We start from the raw sequence: 27,514 nt of genomic DNA, 5'->3' as shown, positions 1-27,514 counted from the left end.
GCTATTGACTCATTTCAATCTGCAGCTCAGATTTTAGTTAACCAATTGTATCCTTCATTTCCTAAAATGATTTGCATCTATAAATAAAATCTTACTCTTCATAGTCTACCATAAATCTAGATATCTCTACAGTACAAAATAAATTCCAGTGATTTCCCTTCATTGCCATGAACAGGCTCAAATTATCTGCGTTTTCAATAATATGCACTACAGAAATACAAAACACTATATAATAATTACACTTAAAAATCACAGAGAATAAAAGGCCAGCTTTCACTGATACACTTGCTGTCCACCAGCTAGGGCCCAAAGATGGCCGACCTTCAAATTGGAATGTACCCGAGTTCTCTCCTGGCAAGCGCCTGCCTCTTGGCTTTACTGTGGGACAGCTGTAAATTAAGACACTATGGCTAGCCTAGCCTAGTTCACCCTCAGTAAAGGGAATTTTGCTTGTCAAGTCCCTCGGTTCATGACTAAGCAGTGTCATCCATCCCAATGTGCTACAAAAAGAGTGGCTCATCGTACCCTAGTTCTTCATGTCGTGGTGGAACTGCTCTCACAAGATGAACCATCATCTAAACAGTTTAAGTCCTTGTACAACCTGTCCTCATATTTCACCATACAAAGTCTTCTTTGTAAAAACACAAGTAGTTTTCTTCGTAGACTATGTGCCTTCATTTTATGACCTGAATGGACATCATAATTACAATAACATAATAATGATTCAATTACCACCAACACAATCCACTGAGGCAGCTAAAATTATTAATATTTTGGGGAATACATTTCCACACAAACAGACAGACAAGATACACACAAAACTTACAAACATACCACCAGTTCAATACCACAATATTAGAGTTGAACAGTTTCATACTTTCCCCTCTTCAATCCTTTGCTACTTCCTCCTTTGGACTGGACGCACCAACCTCACAGCAGAATCGGTCCGACCCAGAGTTTAAGTGTTGTACTCAATAGTCATTGTGCAGCTGGACACTCTGAGCCATTCAAATCTCCCAGCTAATTTCTCCCATGACTTCATATCATTCCAGCACGCCTGTTACTACACCCATTTTGCATTTGTACCCACAGAGAGGGGTCACCCTGGGATACACTCAGGTGGGGACAACATGCTAACTTTCACCAAACCGATTCCTACAACAAATATCATTTTAACGTCATTTCCGCATCACCTTTGACCTTACTTAGAACCGCATTATAGCCAATAGTGCTTGAAAACACCACCCAGGAAAAATGGTCTACATTGTCAATAAATAATCATTTCAAATTCAGAAATGATTATTAATAATAGAATAATAAATATTGCCGACGAGTGGTTTGAGCTATAGCTAGCAGAAGGCTTCTGCTTCTCTAGTGGGACATGTCCTCAGCAACAATCTGGCCCTATGGAGAGCAGATCAATCAACCGGAGTTCACAGCAGGCATCGAGTGACAGATTCAGAGTCCATACAAAGTCATGTGCAGTTTGTCAGCAGTATCAAAGAGGAACACGGGTCTAGTACCGACACTTCATGCTGAGATCGATAAATTGCAGTCTTTCTATGCCAAGTCAGTAGTGAAACCTCTTCAGTGTCCGTCTGTGTAATAAACAGTAGTTGTGTCCTAACGGTCAAATTACCATAACTTTTGGCTTCAGTAAAAAATAAAATAAAAAACGAACAAGGGAGCATTCATAGCTGCTATAGCCTTAACACCACAATTAACCAGTGAACTAGTTTAAAGTACATGGAATGCACCGCCTTCTATTTGAACCTAATCGATCAACTGACTTTTTGGCGCTGTTGGTGTGTGTAGCTTAGCATGGCACATTGGTTTGGCATGAAACAGACAGGTGCAGGAGAGTCGTCAGTACTGTGTGTGTGTGTTAGGACCAAATGCATATCTTATGCCACCCATCGAACGGCTATCCTGTGTGTGTGTGCGCGCGCGTTAGTGATATCAGTGTCGTGTATCAGTGTTGTACTTGTGGTGATGCAGTTGTGATGGCACAAATGAGGTAATACAGGTATTGGGTTACAGTGTAAAAGGTCAACGTAGTGTTGCGTTGCAGTAGTCTAGCGTGTGAACAGCAGTGATGTGACAAACCCTAGTACCATGAAACAGTGCAGGTGTGTGCATATGAATAAAGAGTCAACGTTGAATCTTCCGCACAACCATAGGTACGCGTGAATATATGTGCGTGTGTGCGCCACTCGTGTGTGTGTGTGTGTGTCCATCCCTGGTAAAAATAAAAATAAAATTGTAAATATGTGCTTCCATGTGTTCTGTGTGCGTATCAACATGTACGGTCCCTCAGTGGTGGGTCTCCAACTCCACCACCGTCCACTCTCCCTGTGGCGAGCTCCCCGGAGCCTCTGGGGAGAAGCTGCTGACGGAGGTGATGGTGGCCGAGGGGGGGGTGAGGGGGGGCAGCAGATTGGGCCAGAGGCTGCTTTCCAGGGGGCTCAGGGTGCCTCCCCCTCCCCCTGGAAGAAGGAGCAGGGAAGAGCAGCCGTCCCCGGCCAGCAGAAGGGTCTGGTTGATGAGTTGCTGGACGATGTCCACCTTCTTCCCCCAGTCCAGGTCCAGGGGAGGGGGCCGCTCCGGGGACTCTGGAGGGGGGGGGGGACTCGCCCTCGGGGCTCTCCGTTCCGGGAGAGGAGTGCCGGGGCTCCACCTGAGGGGGGGAGTCCGGAGGGGGCGTGGTTTGACAGGAGCTGGTGACGGAAGGGTCTGTGTCTTCTCCCTCTTCGTTGAACGACGCCCTCTCTTGTTGGCCGTCGCCATCCTTCAGAGTTGGCGTTAGATCGCTGTTCTCTTCCATGCTCAGTTCCTTTACTACATGGTCGTCCCCTTCATCCTCCTCCTCCTGATCCTCCTCCTCCTCCTCGCTATTCTCCAGTGCTTCGTAGATGGTGCAGAGCCCGGAGGAAGGAGACAGCAGGACGGCAGACTGGGCTTTCTGGCCTGCTGCTGCTGCTGGTTGTTGTTGTTGAGTCTGCTGCTCCAACTCCTGCTGCCACTGCATGATCTGCTGCCTCTGCTTCAGCTCCTGCTGTTGCTGCTGCAGCTGCAGCTGGAGCTCCCTCCTCTGCTTGTCCAGCTCCTCCCTCTGTCTCAGCTCCTCCCTCCTCCTCCTCTCCTCCTCCTCCTCCTCTTGTTGCTTCATCTGCCTCTCCTCCTCGCCTTCCTTCGGCTTGCTATGCTGCTCCCGGCGTTGCTGCATCTCCAGCAGCTGCTGCTGGTGCTGCTCCAGGCGGCGGAGCTGGGGGCTGGCCTGGCGGCAGGGGATCCTGGGGGGCAGGTCTGCGCAGGTCAGCCTGGGCGGGGTCACAACGTCACAGTGGGATTTGGGGGCGGCAGGGTCACGGCGGTGCTTGTGGGGTAGCGCGTTCAGCCCTGCGAGAGGAAGGTGAGGCGGCCCGGTGGAGTGTTATAGAGAGAGTGAGAGAGAGAGACAGACAGGAAGTGAGAGAGCAGTGCAGTGTGGGTGAGAGCAGGGTGAGGAAGGGAATTCAAGATGGAGTCTCCGTTTAGCGGAGACGTTAGTTTGTAAAAAGCATTTACTGTAGCACCAGCTTTGTAAAGGCCGTGCAGATTCCGCTAAACTGTGTGTCCATGTTAACATTATATCATTGGTGAATAAGTGCAACAGTTACAAACCTGAAAGGCAAAGCATGGAAGGGTGAGGAGAATGTTGTGAAGCAAACGGTGCCAAGTAGAAAAAAGTGACAATGGGTGAGAGGGAGAGGACATGGGCTGGGGGGGGGGGGGGGGCTTGGGGGGGGGTGTTAAAGCAAGAGAGCAATAATGCAAATTATGCAACCATTACCATTAACCCTTTAAAAAAAACAGAGAACCCTTTTTTTGTGTGCAATAAAGCGGCCAACTTCCTGTATACGCAGTAACTACCGACTACAGTGTTGTGAACAACCAGTAACAGAAAAGCTTGTGAGCGCGAAGTCACAGTCCCCCCCCCTCCCTTTGGGGCTCGCAAGTTAGTGATACACATGCTAGACATGAGCGTTGACCATGCTCACACAAACAAAACGCAGGCAAGGCACCATGTGAGAACTGGCCCTGTAGCTTGGATTTACATCTGCATGCATTAAGCCAGTGTTAACTAAAGCACCTACAGACCTAGGCCCAATTCCAATACTTACAAATACATTCTACCCCCCCCCCCCCTTCCTTCCTTGAAGTCAATCTCAAATCAACATGATGGGTTCCTAGAAAAGCTAGGTTTTTAACAGCTATTGTATTAGGTCATGTCAGATCGGTAATTTCTCCAAGGAATGTAGATAGGGCAGGATGCAGTTGAACAGTATTAAACCAGGCCTCGGACTCAGGCGACAGGACCAGGCCCTGAATTGAGCAAATCCAAGCCATCAAAAGGCAAGTCAAGCCACTGTGACATCATGCAAACGGGTGTCAATCACAAAGCCCGGTTATATTAGCCAAGTGAGGTTAAAATGGTGCAACATGCAAAATTCCAGAGATCTTTTAACACAATACAAGGTTAACAAACATAAGAGAAAAGGCAAAACAAAGAAAGAGGACATAGAGAAGAAAAATAAAAAATACAGCAGTAGAGCGTGAAGGGAGGACCTTCTTTAACTGGACGACAGGAAACTTCTTGTTGCTTCTCAGTTCATATTGGTGTTGGTGGCACAGGGAAAGTGGAGGTGAGAGATATCCATGGTGATGAAGGACGGTTCTCACAAATGTTGTTGGTAAAGGGGAGGAGAAGAGGGTTGGGGAACTGGAGATCACAGAAGGTCCCTTGGTCTTATTCTGGATGGTAAGAAACATTTGTGTGTGTGTGTGTGTGTGTGTGTATGAGAGTGCGTGTGTGTGTGTGTGAGAGAGTGCGTGTGTGTGTGTGTACGTATAACATCCTTACTGACATGTAATTGACGTGCCATGTGGTAGAACCTCTTGACAACAAGAGATTTGAGTTGGTCAACTCAATACATCTCCCCAAGACCTATATAAAATAAAACTGACTGGGAAAAGAGGAGTCATGTTAAATATCTAATCTTTATTTAAAGCTGAAATTGTAAATAATTCAAAAGAAGGACAAACATAGGAGGAAGGGGTAAATCTAGCTTCAAAAGTGCAAGAAGAAAGGGGGCGTGTTCTGGAAGGGGGGAAGAAAGATGTATCTCAAGAGCGGTAAACAAAAGAAAAAACTAGAATTACAATCAAAATTCATTAGCATTTTGTTCAGTAAAAAGTGTTTGGATAAATACACAAAGTTACAGTCCATTCAACGTTTGCTTTTGTTAAGTTTCTATAATTTTTTTTTCATTTTTGCTTCTTCGTAAACAGACCAGTCAATTCATGCCAGTTGAGGGTGATTGGATATGCAGTGTTAATTAAAAAAAGAAAACAAAATGAACACAAACATTCTACAATAATTGATAGTAGTAGCTATTGCACATACAGGAGTTTAAGCCATATATTCATAATGGTAATTGGGTATATCGTAGAGGGAAGTGGCACTGCTGTAGCAAGTCTTTTCTTTCTTCCCTTTGTTTTATTTAAAAAAAATGTTTTGCTCTCTTCTTTTAACCTTTGAACATGTTATCCACCCCAATCAAAGAGATTTTGGACAAACAATGACAAGAAACCACAGCAAAGAAAGGGTTTGGTGGGGTGGGAGTGGTAAAGGCGCATTATCTGGTGTCAGGAAGTAAGGAAACAGGCTGGGGGAGGGGGAGGGGGGGGGGTCACTATACGTTACCTGCCAGAGAGTTCTCAGTCTTTTCACAGATGGCAGAGTAGTAGGGCGGCTGAGCATCGGGCCCAGGCTCTGGGTGCCGAGAGCCCAGAGACAGAGAGGGGTCCAGGGACCCCCCCAGGTCCCCGAACTCCCCCAGCTCCGCTCCCTGCCTCCCACACAGCATATAGTGATGCTCATCAGGGTGAGAACCACCCCCCTCTCCTCCCAGAGGCAGGTCTACGAGGGGCTCACCCGAGGAGGGCTGCCGTGGGGAGGTCGGCTCCCCGATGAGGGATGGAGCCTTGTCTTCCTCTGGCAGCTCCTCCAGGGAGAAGATGCCTGGGCTCTTGGCGCAGCTCTCGCCCGTGGAGTGGGCGTTGGAGCTGGACGCCGTGGTTGTCGTGTCGAAGCCGTAGGATGCAGCCGAGTTGGCTGAATGTGGTGTGTCGCTGCCCCACTCCTCGCCGATCGCTTCTTCTCCTTCCTCCAGGGCAGACAGGCAGCGCTGGGCGGCGGCAGGCTTGGCTTCGAAAGCCGCGTTGACAATACCGCCGTCCTCCAGAGGCTCATCCAGCTGGGCCTCGCCTTCCGTGTCACTGGCCTCGTCCTCACTGGTGGATGAGGACGAGGGGTTCGAGGTGGGGGCCGTGGCTGGACCGCCCAGCACCTCGTCTGCGGGAAGGGTCTCTGCCTCCTCTTCCTCCCCATCCCCTCGGTCCAGGTGGATGCCCAAGTCCTGGTCCTCTGGGTCAGGCTGGAGGGACAGCACCGGAGCAGGGGTCTGCCCATCATGGAGCTTACCCTCCTTGTTGTAGTTTCGCAGCTCCTCTGGCGTGCTGGTCTCACTGCTGCTATGGGCAGCCAGGTCGGCACCGCTCAAGGTGCTGGACTGGGACATGAACGGGCCAGAGATGGGTGCGGGGGCCAGGGTCTGCATGGGGTCCAGGCCAGGCTGGTGCTCCTCATCCGGGCCTTGAGCAGGACTAAGTTTCGGCAAGCTAGCTGAAGGCATGTGGAGAGCTGGTTCTTGGGGAACAAAGGGGGCTGAGCCCAGCTCTAGCCAGGCTTGGGCGGGAGACTGGGTTGGGGTTTCAGAGTCCGCCTGCCAGGCGTCTACTGAAGGGCTGGTGGGGGCTAACAGAGGTGCTGAGGCATTCTGGGCTGGCTGGAATGACTGGGCCCAGGGATTGTTTGGTTGGTCCCATTGCGCGGCCGAGGGCAGCAGGGGGGCAGGGTTAAGCAGGGCAACACGATTGAGGTTGTCCAACCGCTCATCTTCAGCAAAGTCATCTTCGTCAGCGTTCCCGTAGCTCTCCAGCCCGCTCTCAGTCACACCCTCGCTGGCCATTTCCACATCTTCATCCTCCTCCTCCTCATCATGCCTCACCCTCCTCGGGTCCTCCGCTCTCTCTGACCCAACCTCCATATCACACACTCGATCGTCATCGTCCTCGTCTTCGTCCTCATCCTCCTCAAAATCGTTCGTGGGGATGTCCGGAACCTTCTCGAAGTCGGGGGAGCCAGCTGAGGCACCTTCCATGTCCACGATGGCCCCCTTCAGGCTAGCGTCTCCCAGGTCGTCCATGCTTTCCGTGCCCTCCAAGACCCCTGGAGCGCTCAACTCGGACGCCCCCTGTTGGCTGCAGCTCACGTCCTCGGAGTCAAGCTCCGATAGGAGAGCGCCGCCCCCTCGCCACGCCGACCCTCCCGCGGGCCCTGCCGAACCGGGCCGGGATTCCTCTGTGGGCTGGGTACCGCTCATGTCTGACACAGACACCTGCTGGCTGCCCTCCCTCTCCTCCTCTTCATCATCATCATCATCCTCATCATCCTCATTGAGGTTGGCCTCCGCTTTGAAGATACCATCCCCTTGAGGGGCAGAAGCCTCGAGAGATACCGGTGAGGAGGTTTCCAACACCTCGGGCATTAGCAGTGCAGGCTCCTCTGACTTTGTTGACTCTACAAGTGAGGCCACAGCTGGGGTAGGTCCTGCTAGGAAAGGTCTTGGTTCCTGTTCTGGACTGAGGGGGACAGCAGCAAGTATTGGATCCTGCTGCAGACTGGCTGTTGACATGATGGGGCTGTGTGGAGGGGAGGAAAGATCTTCTGCTGGGGTGTCGTGGTACCCGGGTGGAGTGACCTCCACGGGGGAAGGAGAGGGAGGAGACACGGTGATCAGAGCTGGCACAGGGGCTGATGGGACATCCGGTGATACTTCCTCCGCTTCTGCCTGTGCTGCCACCTCGGGCTCTGTGGAAGTTGCAGAGACAACGGCCACAACGGCCGCCGTCGCGGCAACTGTCGCTGTTGCGCCATGAGGCTTCTTGGTGATCGAGAACGGCACGACAGACTGGGTGGGCTTGGAGGTGCGTTTGATCGCCTGAGCGGTGCTGCCGGCGGCCGGCTTGGTAATGGGAGAAGCAGGTGGGGTGCGGCCCAGGGGCTGTCGGGTGGCAGGCGGCCGGGCGGTAGGGGGTGCTTTCCGTGTGGCTTGGGGCCTGGCTGTTTTGAGGTCGGCAGTCTTCGAGGGAGTGGGGTGCTTGGAGACTGTGTCTGATCTGGGGGCAGTGGTCGGTTTAGGGGCATCTAGTTTGGTAGTGGCCGACGCCACAGGCTTTTTAGCTGGTGGTCTGGTAACATCTGAAATGGAAAAAGCCAGGGGATTGTCACCAGTTGAGCAACTAGCATCTTGGTATTTGGTCCATTTACAGCAGTCTGTTTTACAGAGAACCAACATTGCATCGTAGGCCGGGCTTACCTTTCTTAGCAGTGGTGGGTTTGGATGACTGTGCAACTGTGGTCCTGCCAGCAGGGGGGGCTGTGGCGCCTAGTCTATGGGCAGGAGGCCTGGCCGTGGTGGAGGTGCCTGGTGGCCTGGATGTGGCCGTGGAGACGCCCGGGCGAGATGTAGGTGGCTGGGTGGCAGGTCTGGAGGAGGAAACGAGGCGTGAGTAACTTCACCACCTTTAGACAGCGTCAACAAGGAAAGACCTTTGGTCATAATTAAACAACACAGACTGATTTCATATTTATGATACCAGCACACAAGGATATTCATTCCGAGAAGACTTGGAACGCTTCTTGTTGACACACCCCCGCGAACATTCCAATCCCTTAAACCAAAGGATCATCTCGAATCCTCATGCGTTTTAGCTTACCGATAGAGACCTGGATATGTCATGAAAAACCTTTCCAGTTGCTCAACATTTACCACCTACTGTGAGGATCAGACGATGCACTGCTAAAGCAATTTCAAGAGGCAGCCGAAAACACATTAACAGGAGCCATCCGTCGTTCCACTGTAATGCACCCTCATAGTCATTCTCTAATCCCACTCTAGTGGACGGGAAAGGGAGTGAGAAGGGATGGAACTGGCGAGGAACAGAGCGATCGAGGTGGGTAATAGCAGGAGGAGGAAGAGGAGGTGGGAGACGGTAGCCAAGGAGGATAGGAGGGGAGGTAGGGTTGGGGGCAGAAGGAGACGGGGGGGGGGGGGGGGGGGGAGAGAGACTAGAATCGATCCTGTACTAAGCTCCCCAGTCTGCTCTTCAATCTAAAGGAGTTAGAGAGTAGACACGCCTAATCCAGTCAATAACTCAAGCTGCAGCCTGACGCTCTTAAATCTCCGAGTCTGGTGCGGATCTTCCCCTTCTCTGATTCTGTTGCACCGTGTTGCCTCTGAAGGCAAGTGCGTGACTGGACAGCACAGGATTAAAACCCTCCGTCAGTTTCCATTCATGCCCTTGTCTTTTGAGGATGAGTTTTGAATTTAAGGCTACAAGCTGATCCTAGATTTGCACTGGAAGGAGGGACCATGGAAATGGACTTGACCAGTGACAGGGAACTCCTTGATCCTTCAACTTTGTCACGGTAGTCCCTGTAGAGTGGATACCAAGTCAGGGAGTCAGGTGGCTGAGCGGTTAGGGAAGCGGGCTAGTAATCTGAAGGTTGCCAGTTCGATTCCCGGCCGTGCCAAATGACGTTGTATCCTTGGGCAAGGCACTTCACTTGCCTCAGGGAGAATGTCCCTGTACTCGCTCTGGATAAGAAATGACTAAATGTAAGTCGGCACCACAGTAGGCGTGAACTGCACATGCCTTCGTATTCACCAACTCTGTTGTGCAATATTCCAGAGCCCATCAACAGTGTAGTGTCAAAGAATATACGGTTCAATGGCTTCTTCAATTACATTTTACACTACACCCGCTGAAGGCTACATGTAATGCATTTGCATGGTCCATCTTGAGAAATCGGCCTTAGTCAGCGCTCCAATTCACCACTACAGCAAGCTTCCTATAGTCATGAGGGGCTTGTGTGTAATTGGCTCCAGGTCATGCTAGCACTTCTGTAACCTACATACAGCCAGGTGGAGTAGAACAATACAAACTCTGCGGATGTGGAAGAGAAAACTTTGCATATTACTGCTCCCCCTCCCGCTCATCGACAAGGATTTATCCGAACAACATCTTTAGCGTTTGGACGGATATGCGCCAGACGTCAACGGGAATAGCGAAACGCCATATGCCACTAGGGCAAGTCACCGTCAATTACCGCAACCCCCATCATGCTTTCCTCTTCATTTCATCCACTTTTGTACAGTGGACAGACAATGCAGTACGTGACTTGCCAATGACAATAACATGTACATAAGAGAGGGAGCCCGGAGTGGACCTACTTGCATGCCTGGACACAAATGCCTCTCCCACTGAGTCCACACAACAACAATGTTCATTTGTTTCCCAGGGATCGAACAAAGAGTCTGGGTCATTATCATAATGGGCTGCATCTACTGGGCTTGGGAGGGAAACTGACTGTATGGTTAAGTCAACCAAAAGAACAGAAAACTGTTCTTAAATGAGCACTGGAAGAAGAGTGTTTGCAGATAAAGACAACAGGGGGAGAAAGGGATGCATAGTCAGGGTTGACAGAGAAGGGGGGGGGGGGGGGGGGAGTCTACAGTGATGAAATGAGCAGCAACAAGAGATGGAAATAGAGGGGAGGAGGGGAAAGCCGTGAAATTGAATGAGGGAGCTATACAGCGTCACATTAAAAACAGATTGCCCTCATTTCTCCCATTTCACGAGCGAACGGGGAATGTGAATTGACAGCCACGCTCAATTACGTCGCGAGAGACACTGGGGAAGTTGATAAAATGCTTTGCATCTGGGTTGGGAGGGGGTGAAGTCGGAGGGCCGGACGAAAGGGGATGGATGGGGTCGCGGTACATCAACCTCCCGTAAGAGCGGGGAGAGTTGACTCTCGTGACTAAGTTCTGTCGCAGACAGGGCACAAGACAAGGTTGGGCGGCTCCGGTTTTGTTTACGGCGGCCGTTTCAAGAATTTCCGTCTCTTCCAGAGACAGACAGAAAGCAAGATTCTCCTGGCAGCGCTGTTAGCAGATTAAATATTCCGTTTTAATCAAGCCAGAGAGAGAGAGAGAGACCTAGGAGGTACAATCTCTATTCAGGGACGCCCAGCTTTTCCCCTGTGGCCAAGTCTTGTTTCTCCCCCTCTCCTAGTCCTCCTACAGGCCCCCCTGTAAGACTTAAGCAACCAGACCCCTCCAACAATACACTGTTTGGCTTGTGAGCCGTCCAAAAACAGCTCCTCGCTCTTCTCCTCTTTTCATTATTAAGAGAGGAGGAGAAATTCCTGGGGCTTGTGCTGGCCCAATAGCAGCAGCAACAACAGTTCACCATAAAATACAAAGAACCCACGACCCAAATCAGCCTTGTACAGGATTTCAAATGAAGGGTAGAGAGGATGCTTAGCAACGGATAGAGAGGTGGTTGTTTCGGTGAGGCCTAGGGTAGCGTGGAAGGAACAGTGATGGATGAGAGTGTGTTTGCGTTGGACAGTTACACTGTTCCCTGCCAAAAGTAGCAGTGAAACGACATGGTTTCATCCCTGAGGGAGAGGGCAGTATGGGATACGTGGGAGGAGCCATGGTACTTCTAGTCTCGTGGTTAATTCATGTTCGTCGACTTCGACATTTCTGAAGTGTTCTCGTGACCTTGGCGGTCCTTGTATGGGATTAAAAAGATGGACGACCCATTATTTATGTGGAGTGAATTCCATCATTGAGGGCTCTACAATCTGCGTGCTTACACACACTTCTTACACAACACCAGACACTCCAAATCTCACAGGGAGTCTTAAGGCCGACCAAAATGACAGATGAGCGGGAGGGAGGGAAGGATTGTGGGGGAAGGATGGATAGAAGGAGGGCCCAGGGAGGATTCTGGCCGACTGCCTGGTACTGTACATACACAGGATGAGGGAGGAAGAACGGAGGGAGGGAGGGAGGGGAGAAGGAGGGAGGGAGAACGGAAGGCGGGAGGAGGGGAGAGAGGGAGGAAGGGGGTTGGACAGTGACTGACTGCTCCGACGGTACAAGGACACTCGCTCCTCTAAATAACATTGAAAGGAGGGAGGGAGGAGGAAGATGGATTCCGAGGGATTAGAATTCCCCCGACATCTCCACCGACGACTCCTCTACTGGGATGAAGCCATCCAGCTGTCGGTCGGACAGACCTGGTGGTTGATTGGTTGAGCAGCAGGCGGACGGTCCATTACTCCAGGTGATGACGATGACGACAGTGAAACGCATTTAGGAGACCGATTGTCTCGTTCACCAGCTGTGTGCATCCCTGTGACCCATCACGCATGACTGGGTAACTGGAACGCTGGGTCTTGACATATGTTTCATGCAAGAGCTAACGGGAGACATTTCCATGAGCATTTTCAGTTCGTGATATCGGAATCTCACTCTCTCTAGGACGGTTGGTCTCCCCCCTACCTCTCTCCATCTTTCAACCTTGTGCTTTATTCACCCTACCATGTCACCATCTCTCCTTGCCCTGGGGTACCAGTCAGCTATCACCTTGTTGAGCCTAAAATGTCATCCAATTTGTCCTTGTACTTTCTGTTCCAGTACACATATTTGCCTTAACTTTTTCAGTAACAGTTTCACTCTCTCCCCTGAAGGTTTTGAACATTAATAGCTGATGAGAGCGGGGATGTTACTTGGGGATTGTGAGCCTGTGACGTGCTTCTGTGGTTCATGGTGAAAGCCTGGGTGGTATGCACCTTTGGCTTCCGGATCAGTCCATGGCAGATGGTGTCCTGGTGAACTGCAGTGTAAGGTGATGCTGTAACGCCCCCTTATGCTGTGTGCTGTTCCCAGAGTCCTGACTAATGTGGAGGGAGCAAGAGACAAGAGGTCTGGCTGGGAGAGGGTCTGTTCTCTTCTCCCAGACAACCCGACGAGGCCAGGGAATGAACACACACACACACACGCTGCTGCTAGTGTTCAAATATAGGCATGATTTCACCCACAGTCGTCAAAACGATGCTCTAACCGTCGCACACACCCTCCACATTCCTGAACACACACACACACACACGGGGAGAGGAGGGTTTGATGCTACTTTCAGTTGCAGCTATTCAGCCATCTTACCCCAGGGCATCCTCAACGGTAATAGGAGTTCTTTACCTGAAACCTGCTTTTGCATCATTTAAAAGGGAGAAGGAGGGGGGACACACACCAACGGCTTTAACGCTGGCCATGATAAAGTTAAGCGGTGCCCGGTGTTGAGTACATGGACAAAATGGCCACTCAGCTCAAACAACACATAGAGCTGTCAAAACACCAGCTGGTGCAGACAACACAAGACTAAGTCAGTGTGATCGTGAGCGTCTGTCTGAGAGCCTCAAGTCTGAGTCTAAGGCATCCTGTGTCTTCGTATTTATACAAAAACGTGTGTGTGCGCATTTGTCCATGAGGTTTAACAGAGAACGCATTAACCCGTGCCGAGTCAAATACAACATTTCCTAATCTAATAAGAGCAGCATTATGGAGGAAGAGAAGGGAGGTGGTCAATATCGAATCACGCCTTCTCAAAACCGAACACTACATCCTGTGTCGGCTGAGGCCGATCTAAAGACTCTGAAGTGGGTTCCCCTCTTCATGTCTTCGACATTATCTTCTCTACATACTTCATTCATTTCAAAAGCAGTAGTCATGAAAGACAACAACACTAGGCTAACTATTGGTAGTCTGGCAGACACCATTAAGTCAGTGTAAAAGCATTTTACAACAACAACAAAAAAGACTCGGGAAAGAAGCCACATCTTAATAATTGGGGACCCGTGGGCCTCCCAAATCAACCCCCCGGAGCACAGGGCACAGTCCTAATGACTAACCCCCATGCCCTGGGGTGGCCTGTGCCCGGCCCCTCCACATGACAAAGACCATGTTATCCAGCCGCTCTGGCAGCACTGTCTTTGGCCATTGATGGGGAGCGAGAAAGAAAGACCGAGGCAGAGTTACGAGAGAGAGAGAGAGAAAGAGAGAGGCTTCTCTGTCTCAGGTTATTTCGGTCTGCGTGACTCAGACACTCGGAGCGAAACCTGACCCAGTAACGGTCAGGGGGCCACAATGGACACTTTTCATTTGAGAAGTCCTCCAGGGTCCCCACAGCTGAACAACTCCCCCTCTGATCCCCCCCCCCCCACACACACACACACCTCTGTTGGGGCTCGGAGTCTTGTGTTGAAGCTCCTGATCTCGGGATGTTTGTGTTGCGCAAGTGAGTGGAGACGTCCCTGTTTAAACATTAGCTGGCCTTGGGGGGGGGGGGGTTTACACTATTCAATGTGCTTCAGTGTTACAACAGTCACAAAGCTACTCTGCTGGTAAATTAGTTTGCGTGGCCTTGTTCCCTTAGGGAGGCTTGCTATTGGCAGTCTTACCTGGTTGCCTTGGGAACCGTCGTCCTGTCTGGTTTGGCTACGGAAGTGCTGGGCTTCGGGGCAGATGTCGGCCTGGGAGCTGGAAAAAGGGAGGAAGAGAGAAAGTTTGGATGGAGATTCCATGCTTGGATGGTTATTTAACATTGAAGCTGTAGTTACGCCCTTTGTCTGACCTGTAGTTTTAGGTCTGGTCCCGTTGACTGGTCCAGTCGTTGGTCTCTTGCTTAGAGTACCATTCCCTGTGGTTGTCTTGGTACCGTTGGTTGCTGCGGTAGCAGCAGAGTTGGTCCGGGGCACTCCCACATGCTTCCTGTCAGTCACCTTGGTCTGGGTCCTGACCGAGGAAGCAGCAGCTGTGGCTCCGCCCACTGGCTTTTTAGCTGCGGTGGCCGATGACGCTCCAGTACTTGTGGTAGTTGTAGTTCTCTTCTTGTCCGGTGCGGTTTTCTTGGTCAGGTCGTTGGTTGAGGGCTTGACTCCGTTCATCACACGGCTCTGAGCGGTGCCCGGGCGAGTGCTGGGTCTCGTCTGGCTCGTGGTCTTGGCGCCGGCGGTGCCACCCGTGCCGGGCCGGGCCTTGGTTATACCTTTGGGCTTGTCTTTGGTCTCTGCTGCCTTGCCATTGCCCTCCTTGGCGGCGGGGGGCGCTGTGGCGCCTCGGGCCTGCTCCTCGGGTTGCGTTGGGGGGGAGCCTTCTTGCGGCACCTCCTCCTCCTCCATCACCAAAACGGACGTTAATGGCTGGGAGGGTTCAGCTCCTAGTGCTTCTGTGGGCTCCATGGTAGCCATGGCAACCCCATCCGGCTTCATCCCCCAAGGTGTGGCTTCTCTCTCACCAGAACCAGTGGCACACGAATGAGAGTTCTGTGTCCTCTACTGCAAACGGAGCCGACCTGAAAACCAGAATACCACAACACATAATCATCTTAGCCTCCAGTTGGAGAAGGGGAGACAAATATGAAATGTTTTGCTCATCTGGGAAATGCAAATAACCCCAGATATACCCATCACAATAACCACATATGCTGTATGACATGTGCTCATGACTGGTAGCATTTAAAGACTGTAGATAGGACTGAAAGGAAATGCCATTTATGGAAAAGAGGCCTCTTAGGAATTCAGAGGGAATTGGAAAAACAGGAAGTAAGCAGCTAGAGAAACATCCATTTACGATGTTTCTGAAGAGAAAAGTCTCCATTTCCACTTAAACTTGTTGATATACCAATTAAGAAAAGGACTAGTCATCGGAATGACAGCGCCAATGTAACTAAGAAACCCCACAAAATGCTAGGTGACCACAGTTGATGACTGGTGTTGGGAGTAAATGTATGACATGAACTGAGGTCTACACCAGAACTCTAATGAGCTCCTGGAGAGGAGAGGAAAGGGCTGTGGTCTGGGGGTGCAGAGATACCGAGGCCACACAATTCCCCCGTCATGACACACCATAAATGAAGAGCGGAGGATGGAAAACCGGGACCACATGTGCCATTTGTTAAACGATCCCGTTTTCCTGTGCAGGCCAGATGCTAAGGATGACATCCAGCGATTACTAATACAAGATTCAGATTCCTACTCCGGGCCAGGCCTCAATAGACAATAGGGCTGAAGTAGTGGAAACTGTGGGACACAAAGTGAATGTTTGTGGCCCAAGAAGTACTGGGGAAGGGGAACATTCGACTCTGCTCTTCTAAGCGGGTTAAGTAGTACTGTATACAGCATTCGGACTAACTGACATTAGGAAAGTCCCTCCAGCCCTACCCAAGCTCCCTCCCCAAACCAAAACGTGGCTTCAACTCAGTTTCCGCTTTTCTTCGAGTCCCCCCCCACCTCTCCCCCTCATCCCTTCGTTTTTTCCCCAACCGACCCCCCCGCCTTCCCCCCCCCCCCTTAACCCCTCTGCCCCCTGTACCCGCAGTGGCTTCTTCCCCACCCCCTACTCCTTTCTTTTTCCCCTAAACCACTTGTTACCCTTCTCTCCGTCGCCCACCTCCCCCCCCCCCCCCCCCCCCCCACTTCCTCCCCCCTATTCCTATAAGATCTCTTCCCAGAAGACAGTTGCACAGATGGCCTGGGCAGCACAGCCATTGTATGGTTCCAACAAAACATGCTTGGCCTGAAAGAGAGAGCGGGAGCGAGAGACAGGAAGAAGGGAGGCTGAGGAACGGAACGAGGAAGGGAGACAGAAAAAGAAATTGGAGGGAAAAAGAAGGACTAAGGGGCCACGTAATTAAAATAAAAGAGGATAACAGAGAAGTTAGGAAACAAGCAAGAGCTATAGAGGAAGACTCCAGGAGGTAGCAAAAAAGACAGAAAGAACAAGGACTAAGGAGGAGGTCAAAGAGAGGAGAGTTCAGATAATACACTTTTATTGCATCGGGACATCTTTGAAGCAGAAGGCTGTCTGGACTGAGGTCATGCTAAACACCGTCTGACGGAGACTTCAAATCAAGCACAGTTTTCTAAAGCATCATATTACACTATTGATCTGTATGAACTCTTACTGACCGAGACCTAGTTTCAGTCTCTGAAAGGGAGAACTTCTACTTAAACAGTCCACCGTGGGGGCACGGTTGGTTACATATTAACGCTAGAGATACCAAAGAGTTGCACATTCCGTTCCAACTCGCCTTGCCCCTCACTGCACATAATTCACCGTTCACAAAAGGACTGGTTTACTTAGGAGACATTGTGTGGGAGACACGAGTGGGGTGGTGAACTTCAGCAAACAGATCAATAGAACGAACGAGCAGACAGCCCGTAGACTTTCTGAAGAACTAGTTGGGTAGGTTTGGACCTGGTAGTAGCTTACATCAACCCCCCCTCCCTGCCCTATCCCCCCGCCCCATCCTCCCCACAAACACACCTTTCCTCCTTTCCTAAACCCACTCATCCTTCACTAATGAGCAGGTCTGACCTGTAATTCAGAGAGTACAAACAAGCAGCCTTCAGTCCTCTCCGTTCTCCCCCGTTTTCCACCCTCGTTTCTCCTCCGCCTCCTTTTAGGTTTGGCAGGAACAGGCTTCCTGAACTCCCCCCCACCCACCCCCCTCTCCTTTTTCTCACCTCTGCTGTAACGTCTCAATAGCGAGACAGCGACAGAAGGGAGAGGGGGCTGGTTTAGTCCCAACTCCAGACTGTAGGTGTAGACAGACATCCAGGTTGTCCTACGTGACACCTGATTGGACACCAGCAGGCCTGCTGGGGAAGGCTGCCTGCCAGTTAGGCCGAGCCAGCGGATTCCGACAACAGCGCCAGAGTGTCAGACTCGCAGGGTAGGAGACAGATTAACACCCCCCCCCCGCCCCGGCTGCATTTGTGGGCAGGATAAAAGAGAATGATTTGCCCCCGGGGAAGGATGGCACCGATATCCACAGCCATGCCCTTGTCACCAGTGCCAGGGGGCTTACAGAAGTGCAGTGTGAACCACATTCCCTGCAAGCGTGACGGCGGGCAGCACCCAACCTTACTGGCTGGTGACCGCACACAGGGAGGTGGGCACCGGCAAAGCACACCGCGTGCCTCGAGTTTCATCCAACTACTTCAGATCAGAGTGACGTCTCCTCCGGATTTCGCCGTCACAAGTGAAATACCAGGATTTTAAAGATTTTCCCAGACACACTTATGTTTCCGTCAGGGTTTCTTCCATTGTAGGACTTGGATAGCAACCAACGTTATTTGAACTATTAAAAAGGTCACTGTAAATCTTGCAGGGATTAGGACTACTTCAGAGTCAAATATTTGCCCAGGGAACAACTGAGGCAACGCCCAAGTATTAAATAGATGATGCTTCACAGACACAAAGAGCCTCGTGCATGTTGATGAAATATAAGTGCTCCTGTGTAACTCCTCCCACAGTCCACCATTTGCATAACAAATCCCAGTTCAAAGAGGACAAATAACATATTCAGGACACAGCAGGACTCCCTTCCAGCAACTAGCGCCATAGCTAATACCACAATTAGCTCTATACACTTGCCAACAATTACCAATGTGCTAGAAATATGCTAATCTGTATGCCGTGTTTGTAATGGTCTCCCTGTAGCTCAACAACAGGGTTTGGCCGGGTAGACTTTTAAGGAAGAAATCAAATTCACTTGAAGGTGAGGATTTATCGAAGTGTTTATAAAACATGGGCCGACAATGTGACAAGCATTTAGGAGGCTGCCCAGACAGAGCTGGAACCTGTATCGACCTTTCCTCTTCTCAGGTCATCCGGCTGTGTTCCATCTTCTGATGAAGACTTGTGCTTTTAATATGGCAATATTTGTCTCCGTCCGTCTGTCGGAGAACATCACTCCCTCCTTCTGGCTCCACTCTCTCCCTCCCTCTTCCATCCCTTTCTCTCTCTGGGCATTTTAATTTCATCTGTCTGCCTTCCTCCAGTCGCCAACACATCAGACATTAGCCATGTGGCGCAGCTAAATGGGTCACTTTTAATACCCCCCCCCCTTTCCCTACGTTTAATACAAACACAGAGAGGGATTTAGCTGCCTTTCAGAGCTGGCTCTGAGGTTTTGGGACTGCTGGGACAGGGACAAACAGGGGCCATGCTACCGATGCCAGCTGAACGCCACACTCAGACTGAAAGTGTTGAAAAGAAAGTGTCTCTCTTTCTCTCTAAGCTCGGCTAACAATGCGAGGCAACAGAGGCTAGTGAGTGAGGAGTGTGATTTGTATGTGCTTGTGTGTGTGTTAGTCTTTAAAGAGGAGGATCCTATGCTGAGGAGGGGGGGGGGGGGGGGTCGTTTGGATGATGTCAGAGACCCTCCTTGTGAATGTGGCGCAGGAATGCCGGGAGAAACTCAGGGTGTCTGTGAGAACATGGCCACCCCTGCAACATTCCTGCTCTGCCTCACTCCTCGAGGCTCTCTCTAAACAGCTGCCAGAGGAAAGGGTGTGTGTGTGTTTGACCCGTGAGGTATGCACAAAAAAAGAGAGGTGTGTGCGCATGGAAGCATGAGCTTGTCACAAGTTCATACATGTAGCTGCATAACATACATAAGAGTATATGAACATGCGTTTGTGCCCGCCGGATTGTGTGTATTTCTTTCAATGAGTGTGTGTGTGTGTGTGTCTGTTTATGACTATGAATGCATGTGTGTGTTCACAGTGGCCAATCCCCAGCTTCCTGCATTCTTTTCATTCCTCTTCGCTACCAAATAGCCTTGCATCATCTCCTCTGCCCGATATCGATGCCAAGAGATGCGACACAGCCCCATTTTAGATGGAGCCAACACTGAACCCTCTGACTGGCTACCTTCCTACGCCCCCCTCCCTGGTCTCCATGGCCAAGGCCAATGGATGGAGCTTTCAGCACAGTGTGCGCGACACTGTCGCCTCTGTGTTGCTTGCAAGTGAGCTCTCTGGTCATCTCTCTCTCTCTCTCTGTGTGGAGTCATTAATGGACCGCTGTCTGTCTTAGAGGGGGGTGGGGTGGGGAACGGGGGGGGGGGGGGGGGCAGAGACTCCCTCAGAGCGGCTCTGACCACAGGAACACAGGCCTTATTCTCAGAGTGTGTGTGAAGCCTATTGGTAGAAAAGGGGGGGGGGGAAGCACGCAAAGAGAAGAGAGAACAAATAAATAAAGAGTGCGGGAGCTGAGTTTCGGGAAAGGGAGGGGCCAGGGGTGGAGGAGGAGAAGAAGGGGCTTTCCTTCACGGCGCGACCAGCAACTGGTCCTCTCACCATGCACACCGCAGGCAGGATGTGGCCCAGCAACTGGTTATCTCACCAAGCACACTGCACTGGGTCATACAACGGACAAGCTCAACAACCACCACATTCTGTTTCCTTATTGGTTTCTGCCGAACACCCTGGCAGTCATTTGCCAGCCAGTAAAAAAACAAACTAGATAGGCGAGCTAATGGGAACCACTTTCTCATTGCAGTCTGGGGAAAAAAAGTGACTTGGAAGGTCCAGAAAAACTGGCCTATCAACTATCTAGACCAGCTGTGCATGACTGGCTGAAGCATTGAACTAAGAGAGAAAGGGAATAGGTGAATTAACTGTTGCGGAAAGGAGGGGACTGGTGATGAACGAAAAGGAGGATGGGAGGTGTGTGTGTGTGTGTTTGGAGACTAGCATGAGCTTGTTGCTCCATCTGACCATACAAGGTAGTGTTATAGTCTCAGCTTCATCACCAGTGAGCGGATAGTACACACACAGTCCAGAGATACAATCTGATGAAGTCACACACACACACACACACACACACACACAGAAGAGGTTCACCTGAGTGTGTGAGACTAGCCGTGCTCAAGGCAGTGCTCCGTTAGAACAACCCGACTGAATGTCTGCTTCAGTGTCCGGATGGTTCCAGAAGCTCTCCCACCCCAGCCCTCACTGCAGATCATGAGTCTCCTGCTGACTCCAAGAGAAAGACAACAAAGAAAGACCAGTCCCTGTGAGGAACAAAAAGAGATACAATCCAGAGGGAGCTTGGTAGTTTGGGGAGACCAACCAGCTGACTAGCATAAATGCAACACTGTGTTTAATAAGTAGCCAGTGGGATATGCCATCTTCAAATACTTTCTGCACTTTAGGATGCAATTCATCAGCAGCTCTTTGAAATTGTCTGCCGGTGTGACAGAATGATTTGGGGGGGGGGGGCGGTAACTCCGAACCGAAGGCCGTTGTTTACATCCCAACACTCTCTAATCGCGACGGTCACATTCCTCGCCGTACTCGGCACAAGAGGCAGGAAACTGTGCACACACACAAAACACAGCCCAATCCCTTATGGGAGGCAGGGAGGGAGGAGGGAGATGCATTCTTTCTCACAGTCGTTGCTGTCTGACAATAACAAAAACAGGCCATGGGCCTGCCTGCCTGACTGACACACACACACACACACACACACACACACACACACACACACACACACACACACACACACACACACACACACACACAGGGCTCCCCGAGCGCTAAGCCTCGGTGCCCTCTCATACACACCCTATGGTGGCAGGTCTTTGAGGCTGACCCGAGGGTGAGGACAGGGTGACGGATCCTCCGGGAGGTTCTGCTCCACCACAGAAGACTGCTCACTGACCTTCACACCTCGGACTGACCTCTCCAGAACACTGAAGACTGGGAAGAATTGAGCCACTACGACTATGAGCCCACTGAGAAAAGCTGGCTCCGTTTTCACATCCCACACACAGTCAAACCGTGCGGCTCAAGAACTCAATTATGAATAAACAGACCCTTGACTACAAAGTATTTCTGAGCATGATATCACTTTTTGGCATCATAATATCATATTTTTGGGGGATTTGCCATTCTTTTGTACACAGTACAAAAGACATGGCATGCTCTATTCCCATCTAGCCACTCCCCCACACGGCTTGGGAGGGAGTGGTTACCTTGGGTGGCTCCGCCCCCAAGGAGAATTAGTGCACAGCACGACAGAGCTTGTTAACTCTAGACAAAGACTTGACGTTAATCCACTATGATCTGACCGGTGGTCCACATGTAACCCCCACTCAACCCCGCACACCCCCAAACACAAACAAACAACATGGATAAACTCTCCAACCTACATAGGACATGTGTCCCTAAATAATATGGCAACGAGAGCAAATGCCAACGGGGAGTGGTACTGGGACTCCCTGTAGACAAGATATGTGCTACGATGCCAAGCTAAAACCTTAGAAACGCCACGGACAGGGTCGCAGGGGCTTAGCCACGCTAAACTATTCATCAGGGAGGATTGGAGTGGACGCTTAGCGCGTGTTAAATGCCGGTCAATTCCACTGGGGGATGTTAAACATGTGCTAAGTGATGCTAAACCACTCAATAAAATGAGATGTATGCGCAGGTGCTAAAGCGTGCTACAGACAAGTGGAGACTAGCCAGTTAGCCCTGGGGGTGAGGGGCAGTCTAGAGAAGCACACCTGCCTGAACTCTGCAAGTGGAATCGGCTTCTTACCAGCACTGTTTAGATGGGACCGTATACAACCGAAGGTTAGAGGGGTAGAGGAGCATGTGGTGTGTGCGTTGTTGTGTGTGTGTGTGTGTGTGTGTGTTGGTGTGTGTGTGTGTTGGTAATAGGGTTATTTTAGGACAATGAGGGGGGGGGGGGGGAGAGGGGGGGGGTCCTATTGTCTCCTCCTGTGCCCCCATGGGCAGAGGAGGGGGGGGGGGATTAACTGCAGGAGAGCAGCTGGCATGACTGGCTCTGCCCAAAAACACCAGAGGAGCTGCAGGGCAGCAGTGAGTCTGGTGAGGAGGGAGGGACGGAAGGACAAAGCGATAAGGCGAGTCACCGGAGAGGTCGCTGAAGCAGGGAGAGGGGGGGGGGGATTGGTGACAGGAGAGATGGATTGAGGGAGGAGGGATAGATAGGGAATGGATTGATGGATGGATGACAAGACATGCAGTGGACGGAAGAGTGATATCTGACAGTGTGATGGGTGGATCCGGCTAACCATTAGCACACATGCAGAAAGTCAATACTGGAGGAGAGTGCCTCAGGGTCAGATCAGTTACCAGGGATTTTACTGGGCAGGGCGAAGCCAGGCCAGATGGACACTGATCTCACACACACACACACCAACACACACACACCCCTGAGCACACACAGGGACAAGGCACACACACACACACACACAAGCACACAGAGGTTCCATTACAAAGAGCACAGCTCTTACTCGTGGATGGCGAGTCAGACCCGTTAATGAAAACAGGATATGTGTAACCAAGCCAACACAAATACACTCCCTATTGTACCTCTGGGCGCTCAAGTTCACTTTATCAAACCTACGGGTCACCAAGTAGTTCTAAATTAATCACACAAAAAGGTACTACTGGTTATTGTACAATAAACAGATTGCTAGAAACAGCTAAAGGAATAACTTGAGAGATCATTAGAAAGTACCGAATGTGGAAAAACTAAACGCATGAAACAAGTCCCAAAATGCCTTTGGTATGATGCTCACCAACTTCCCAAAACGGCATGACCCAGGAGGGGAAAAAACACAAAACGTGCAGAGTGCCATTTTAAATAATGACAACGTTCGTGGGCCCCTGGTTTAACAGGGACTACCACAGCCAGTCTAATACCAGTGTCCATTGCCTCAACCGTGAAGCTAGAGAGAGACTGGGGAAACGCCAACTCCGAAACCACAGTGACGAGAGCTGCCTTCATCCTCCAACACCACGGGCACACGGACTGAAGGAGAGGCCGAACCCAGCCAGGAAAGAGGAGAAACGCCCCACACACCAATAAGGAAATGATGAAACGGGCTGTAACAGACGTTGTTAACGTTGACGCGAGGTGATGTCGTTGGGGACTGGATGTTAGCTGGCAATAGGGTGACTTAATGGTCGCTGAGGTGGAGTGGAGTAGAATTGCTAGGCAGGCGGCATGCTGGGAACTGTAGTTCATGTCGGGCGCATTAACTACTTGGGGTGGGGGGGGGGGTGAACCCAGTGGCCTCGACGTCCGCAGTAATCTCCACAGCTGTTGCTTTTGGGCTTTCACACTACCCACCATCAGCCTACAGTTGTCATTCCACACACCCGTTTCTTTTGATGGAAAAAGGGGTCATAATTTCAATTTAGGTTTTGTTTGCCTTTCCAATTTGTGGTTCGCCCTGCTATTGAACTCGTAAAATAATAATTTGTGTGAAGGACATTTTTTGGGCTCTTTTAAATTGAACTGTTTGAGAGCAGAAAAGAGCCTTTGTGCAGATTTGGTCTTTGGATGGCACAGATGCTACGGCAGGTCAGCTGAATGAGCAGTGGGTTATTCTGGTGAATGCCTGAGACCTGGAGAGAAGTCAGGCAAGGAACGTCCACTGACCCGGAAGTTTCCCTCAATGGCGTCCATTTTAAGCTCCAGGGCACACTCTGCCAGACATGCCATCCATGCCAACCACCTGCAGTTCCCCTCAGTCACAACTGACACAAACGGCCTCAGCTGTTTCTTAACGATGCTCCACGCCCCCTGACAAGATGTCGTTCAGCAGAGGAAACCTTTTGAAGAGAATTCGAACACTGCTTTCACATTCCTGGGGCAGAAGTACAGGCTGACACTGATCCCATACCACCTCTGGTGAACCGAGGTCAGGTATGCTTTTGATGACTCAATAGGATGAGCTAGAAAAGAAGGGAGAGTTCACGGAACTGATTGAAGACAGAAGAACTGAGTTCCTTTGGAGGTGGGCTTCTATTTTAGGGAGAGCTTGTGTTCCATGTTTAGGAAGGGGGAAGAGGAAACAGAGAGGGAGAGGGACAGAGGCTGGATCTTATAAACAATGGCACTCGTCATAACGGCAGGCCTGTTTGGAACCTCGGTGTGAGGGCTTCACACCACCAGCGATAACAAGCACTGTGTTAACTCCCTCCGTGGATGGGGGTGTTGGTGAGAAAGGGGGAGGGAGGGAAGAGGGGGAGACGGACTCCTTGAAATTGACAGATACACTCTTCCAGAGGGTGTTACAGACACACACTGTATCAAAGACAAACATTTACCACTCGTGAGTAAATATTGGCTACAGATCTAACCCAGAATCAATAGTTTGATTAACTGCCCAAGGCATTTATTTGTTAAGTCATTAATACCAAGGGACTTAGATTTTCCACTTTATTAAACTGACTTTAGCTTGGTCAGAGGCAATTTGAAGACTGCACCCCTCCAGAATCAACTGGTTATGTAATTCGTATTTGGAGCCAAAACCCGGATGACAGATAGCTTGGTTCCTATCGCTGGGATCTGCAGACGTAGCGGTCTGATGCTAGTACCGAGCACTCCTCACATCCATGCCAATAATATCACTCGGTGTGCAGGCTAGGTGCGAAAAGTGAAAACAGGAGAGCGAGATGCGAATCTTCGTAAACAACATACCATCTACCAGACATCTCCAGACCTGGAGGCGCGCAAGACCTGAAATGGGGCACCTCCCGTTTCCAAAAGCATGACATCCTAAATCTATGCACAGTGTCCCTTAAATAGACAACAAAAGTAGCATGCCAGTTTATCATCTATTGCTATTGCTTTTCTATGGGCTACAAGAATGATTCCAACAAAGAAACTCATCTGCATGGATGGAGCGTCCCTAATCATACACAATTGATGAATCGATTGCGGATTCGCCACACCCAGTTTCCATAAAACACTTGCTGATAGGACAGCTCGATCGGACAGCACTTAACAGCCGAAAACTCAGGGCAAAATCACGATTTCGCAGACGCCAAATAGCCATTTGGGCATCTTGGTCGCAGAACAATAGGCGTCTGCACGGAGACGAGGCAAGTGTTAGGCACGTTGAACCATTTTCAGCGATGTGGTCTGACCTGCCCAAATCAGAAGCCACATTTGCATGGTAGGCTAGCTATACTCTAAGCCAGTGCGTTTCGTTGTGCATGTCATATAACGAGCTGGAAAGGGAAACCAAATTCTAGAGCCACTGTCCCATTATTTTGTGAACAAACCACAAGCATGGCATTCGAATAGGGATAATGGCCTTTTCATATCGCTTATTTCATAGGTCGAATGATACCGGTTCGTTCACGCAAGAAAATCCCAAATACACAAACAAAACGATAAATAAAAACAAAAACGCAAATGACAGAAAACAATGTAACCTATAGTCTACAACAAGCTGGTTAGAAAAGCATTTGCCATATCTGCACTACATTCTTACCGTCAGAATACCGAGGCACGTTTCTCAGCGTTTCAACAGATTCTTGAAGGTCTGTCCTCCTTTTCCTGTCCTGCCAGCGAATATGCAGGGCCAGACGAGTATGAACAAATACAAATCGAGTGGACGAGCTAGGATTGGCAGAACAGCAACGTTAGTGTAGGAAATTCTCATACAGCTCCCTGCAAAATGTCCGGACAGCGGGATGTCTTGAGTCACGTTCTGTGGACAACAGACGTTACTTCTGGAGCTCGGGAATCGAATAGGGGGGAGTCACCACATTGTCGCGCGGGGGTGAAATTGAAGGAGAAGCATGGTCAAAGAATAAGTCGCACACAATCATTAGCCAATCACAAACACGGGCCGTGGTTTATTCAAAGCAGCAATGATGTCAGATTGAACCACCTCCCTCTTTTCCCTTTCTTTAGTTCGCTGGTCCTCGCCCTCTCCCCCCACCCCACCCTCCATCCATACCCTCTGTATGAAGTTCCAAAATCCAGCTGCATGGTTAATGTTTAAAACCAATGTAAACTTCATGGCTGTGGGTCTCTCCATTTAAACCAGACTACACATTAGACATCAAGACACGCAGGTACGTATAACATGAACGCATTTTAAACAATAGAATTTCCTAAAAGCATGGGAAATGCCTTATTCATATAGTCTTATCGTCCAAAACAAGAATGCATCATATATTTGCATGAAGTAAATCTGTACATGTATCTTCTGAAGAGAATACAGTCTCTTTTCTGCATGGGTCTTCTTGATACACCCACAAAGGAAGTGGCAGTCTTTTCCCCAGCCCTCAGTTGCAGCTGCTGGCCTTACAATAGGACTGAGTAAAAAGAAGAAACCATACAAAGACTATGGGATTGACAGAAAGAGAGAAAACGAAAGAGAGAGAGAGAGTTTGAATGGGCAAAGAAATCTGACATCAACCATTTTTTTTCTGTTATGGAACACAAGGACAAAGAGGTAGAGGGAAGAAGAAGGGTTTGAAAAGAGAGTAAGAAGCCTCGGGCAAAGAAAACTCAATTCAGTGCCAGAGGGGAGAAGGGAAGCGATCGCCAGCAGACACAAACGCAGGTCTGGGTAAGAAGACGCTGACAAGGAAATCTCATCCCGTTCCAGAAGTGTGTGTGCGTGCGTGTGTGTGTGCGTGTGCTTGTGTGTGTGTGTGTGTGTGTGTGCGCGTCTTTGGCCGTGCCTGTGTGTGTGTGTATGTCAGTGTGTCCATCCTTCACAGGCACCTCATTAGAGTCTCTGTGGAAGTGGATGAGTCATCCTGTCTGTCCGTCTGACTGACCCGCCTCTCTCTCTCCCATCTGCTCACAGGGCTGTGGTGATAGTGTCATCTCTGGCCTGCCTTTCCAGTCTTCTGGGAGGG

General features: G+C 50.3%; 1 protein-coding gene across 1 annotated transcript; it reads right to left on the bottom strand.

The window, feature by feature from the left end:
* Positions 1 to 5,021: 5,021 nt before the first annotated feature.
* Positions 5,022 to 26,334, bottom strand: prr36a (proline rich 36a). The gene is made up of 5 exons (XM_067259883.1): positions 26,131 to 26,334; positions 14,653 to 15,372; positions 14,480 to 14,558; positions 8,484 to 8,653; positions 5,022 to 8,365 (listed from the first exon to the last, which is right to left on the bottom strand). The coding sequence occupies exons 2-5, from the start codon at positions 15,287 to 15,289 to the stop codon at positions 5,736 to 5,738; spliced, it is 3,516 nt and encodes a 1,171-aa protein (XP_067115984.1). The 5' UTR covers positions 15,290 to 15,372; positions 26,131 to 26,334; the 3' UTR covers positions 5,022 to 5,735.
* Positions 26,335 to 27,514: the final 1,180 nt, after the last annotated feature.

The sequence above is a fragment of the Osmerus mordax genome, chromosome 21, assembly GCF_038355195.1.
Source record: "Osmerus mordax isolate fOsmMor3 chromosome 21, fOsmMor3.pri, whole genome shotgun sequence".
NCBI lineage: Eukaryota > Metazoa > Chordata > Actinopteri > Osmeriformes > Osmeridae > Osmerus > Osmerus mordax.
The sequence above is the reverse complement of the archived record's forward strand: the minus strand, read 5'-3'. Positions and strand labels throughout refer to the sequence as shown.

Excerpts from the sequence above, each read along its gene's own strand:
- prr36a (XM_067259883.1), bottom strand. The coding sequence starts at position 15,289 with ATGAAGCCGGATGGGGTTGCCATGGCTACCATGGAGCCCACAGAAGCA. Across the intron at positions 14,559-14,652 it reads GACCAGACCTAAAACTACAG|CTCCCAGGCCGACATCTGCC; the intron begins GTCAGACAAAGG and ends CCCTTTTTCCAG. Across the intron at positions 8,366-8,483 it reads ACCCACCACTGCTAAGAAAG|ATGTTACCAGACCACCAGCT; the intron begins GTAAGCCCGGCC and ends TTTCCATTTCAG.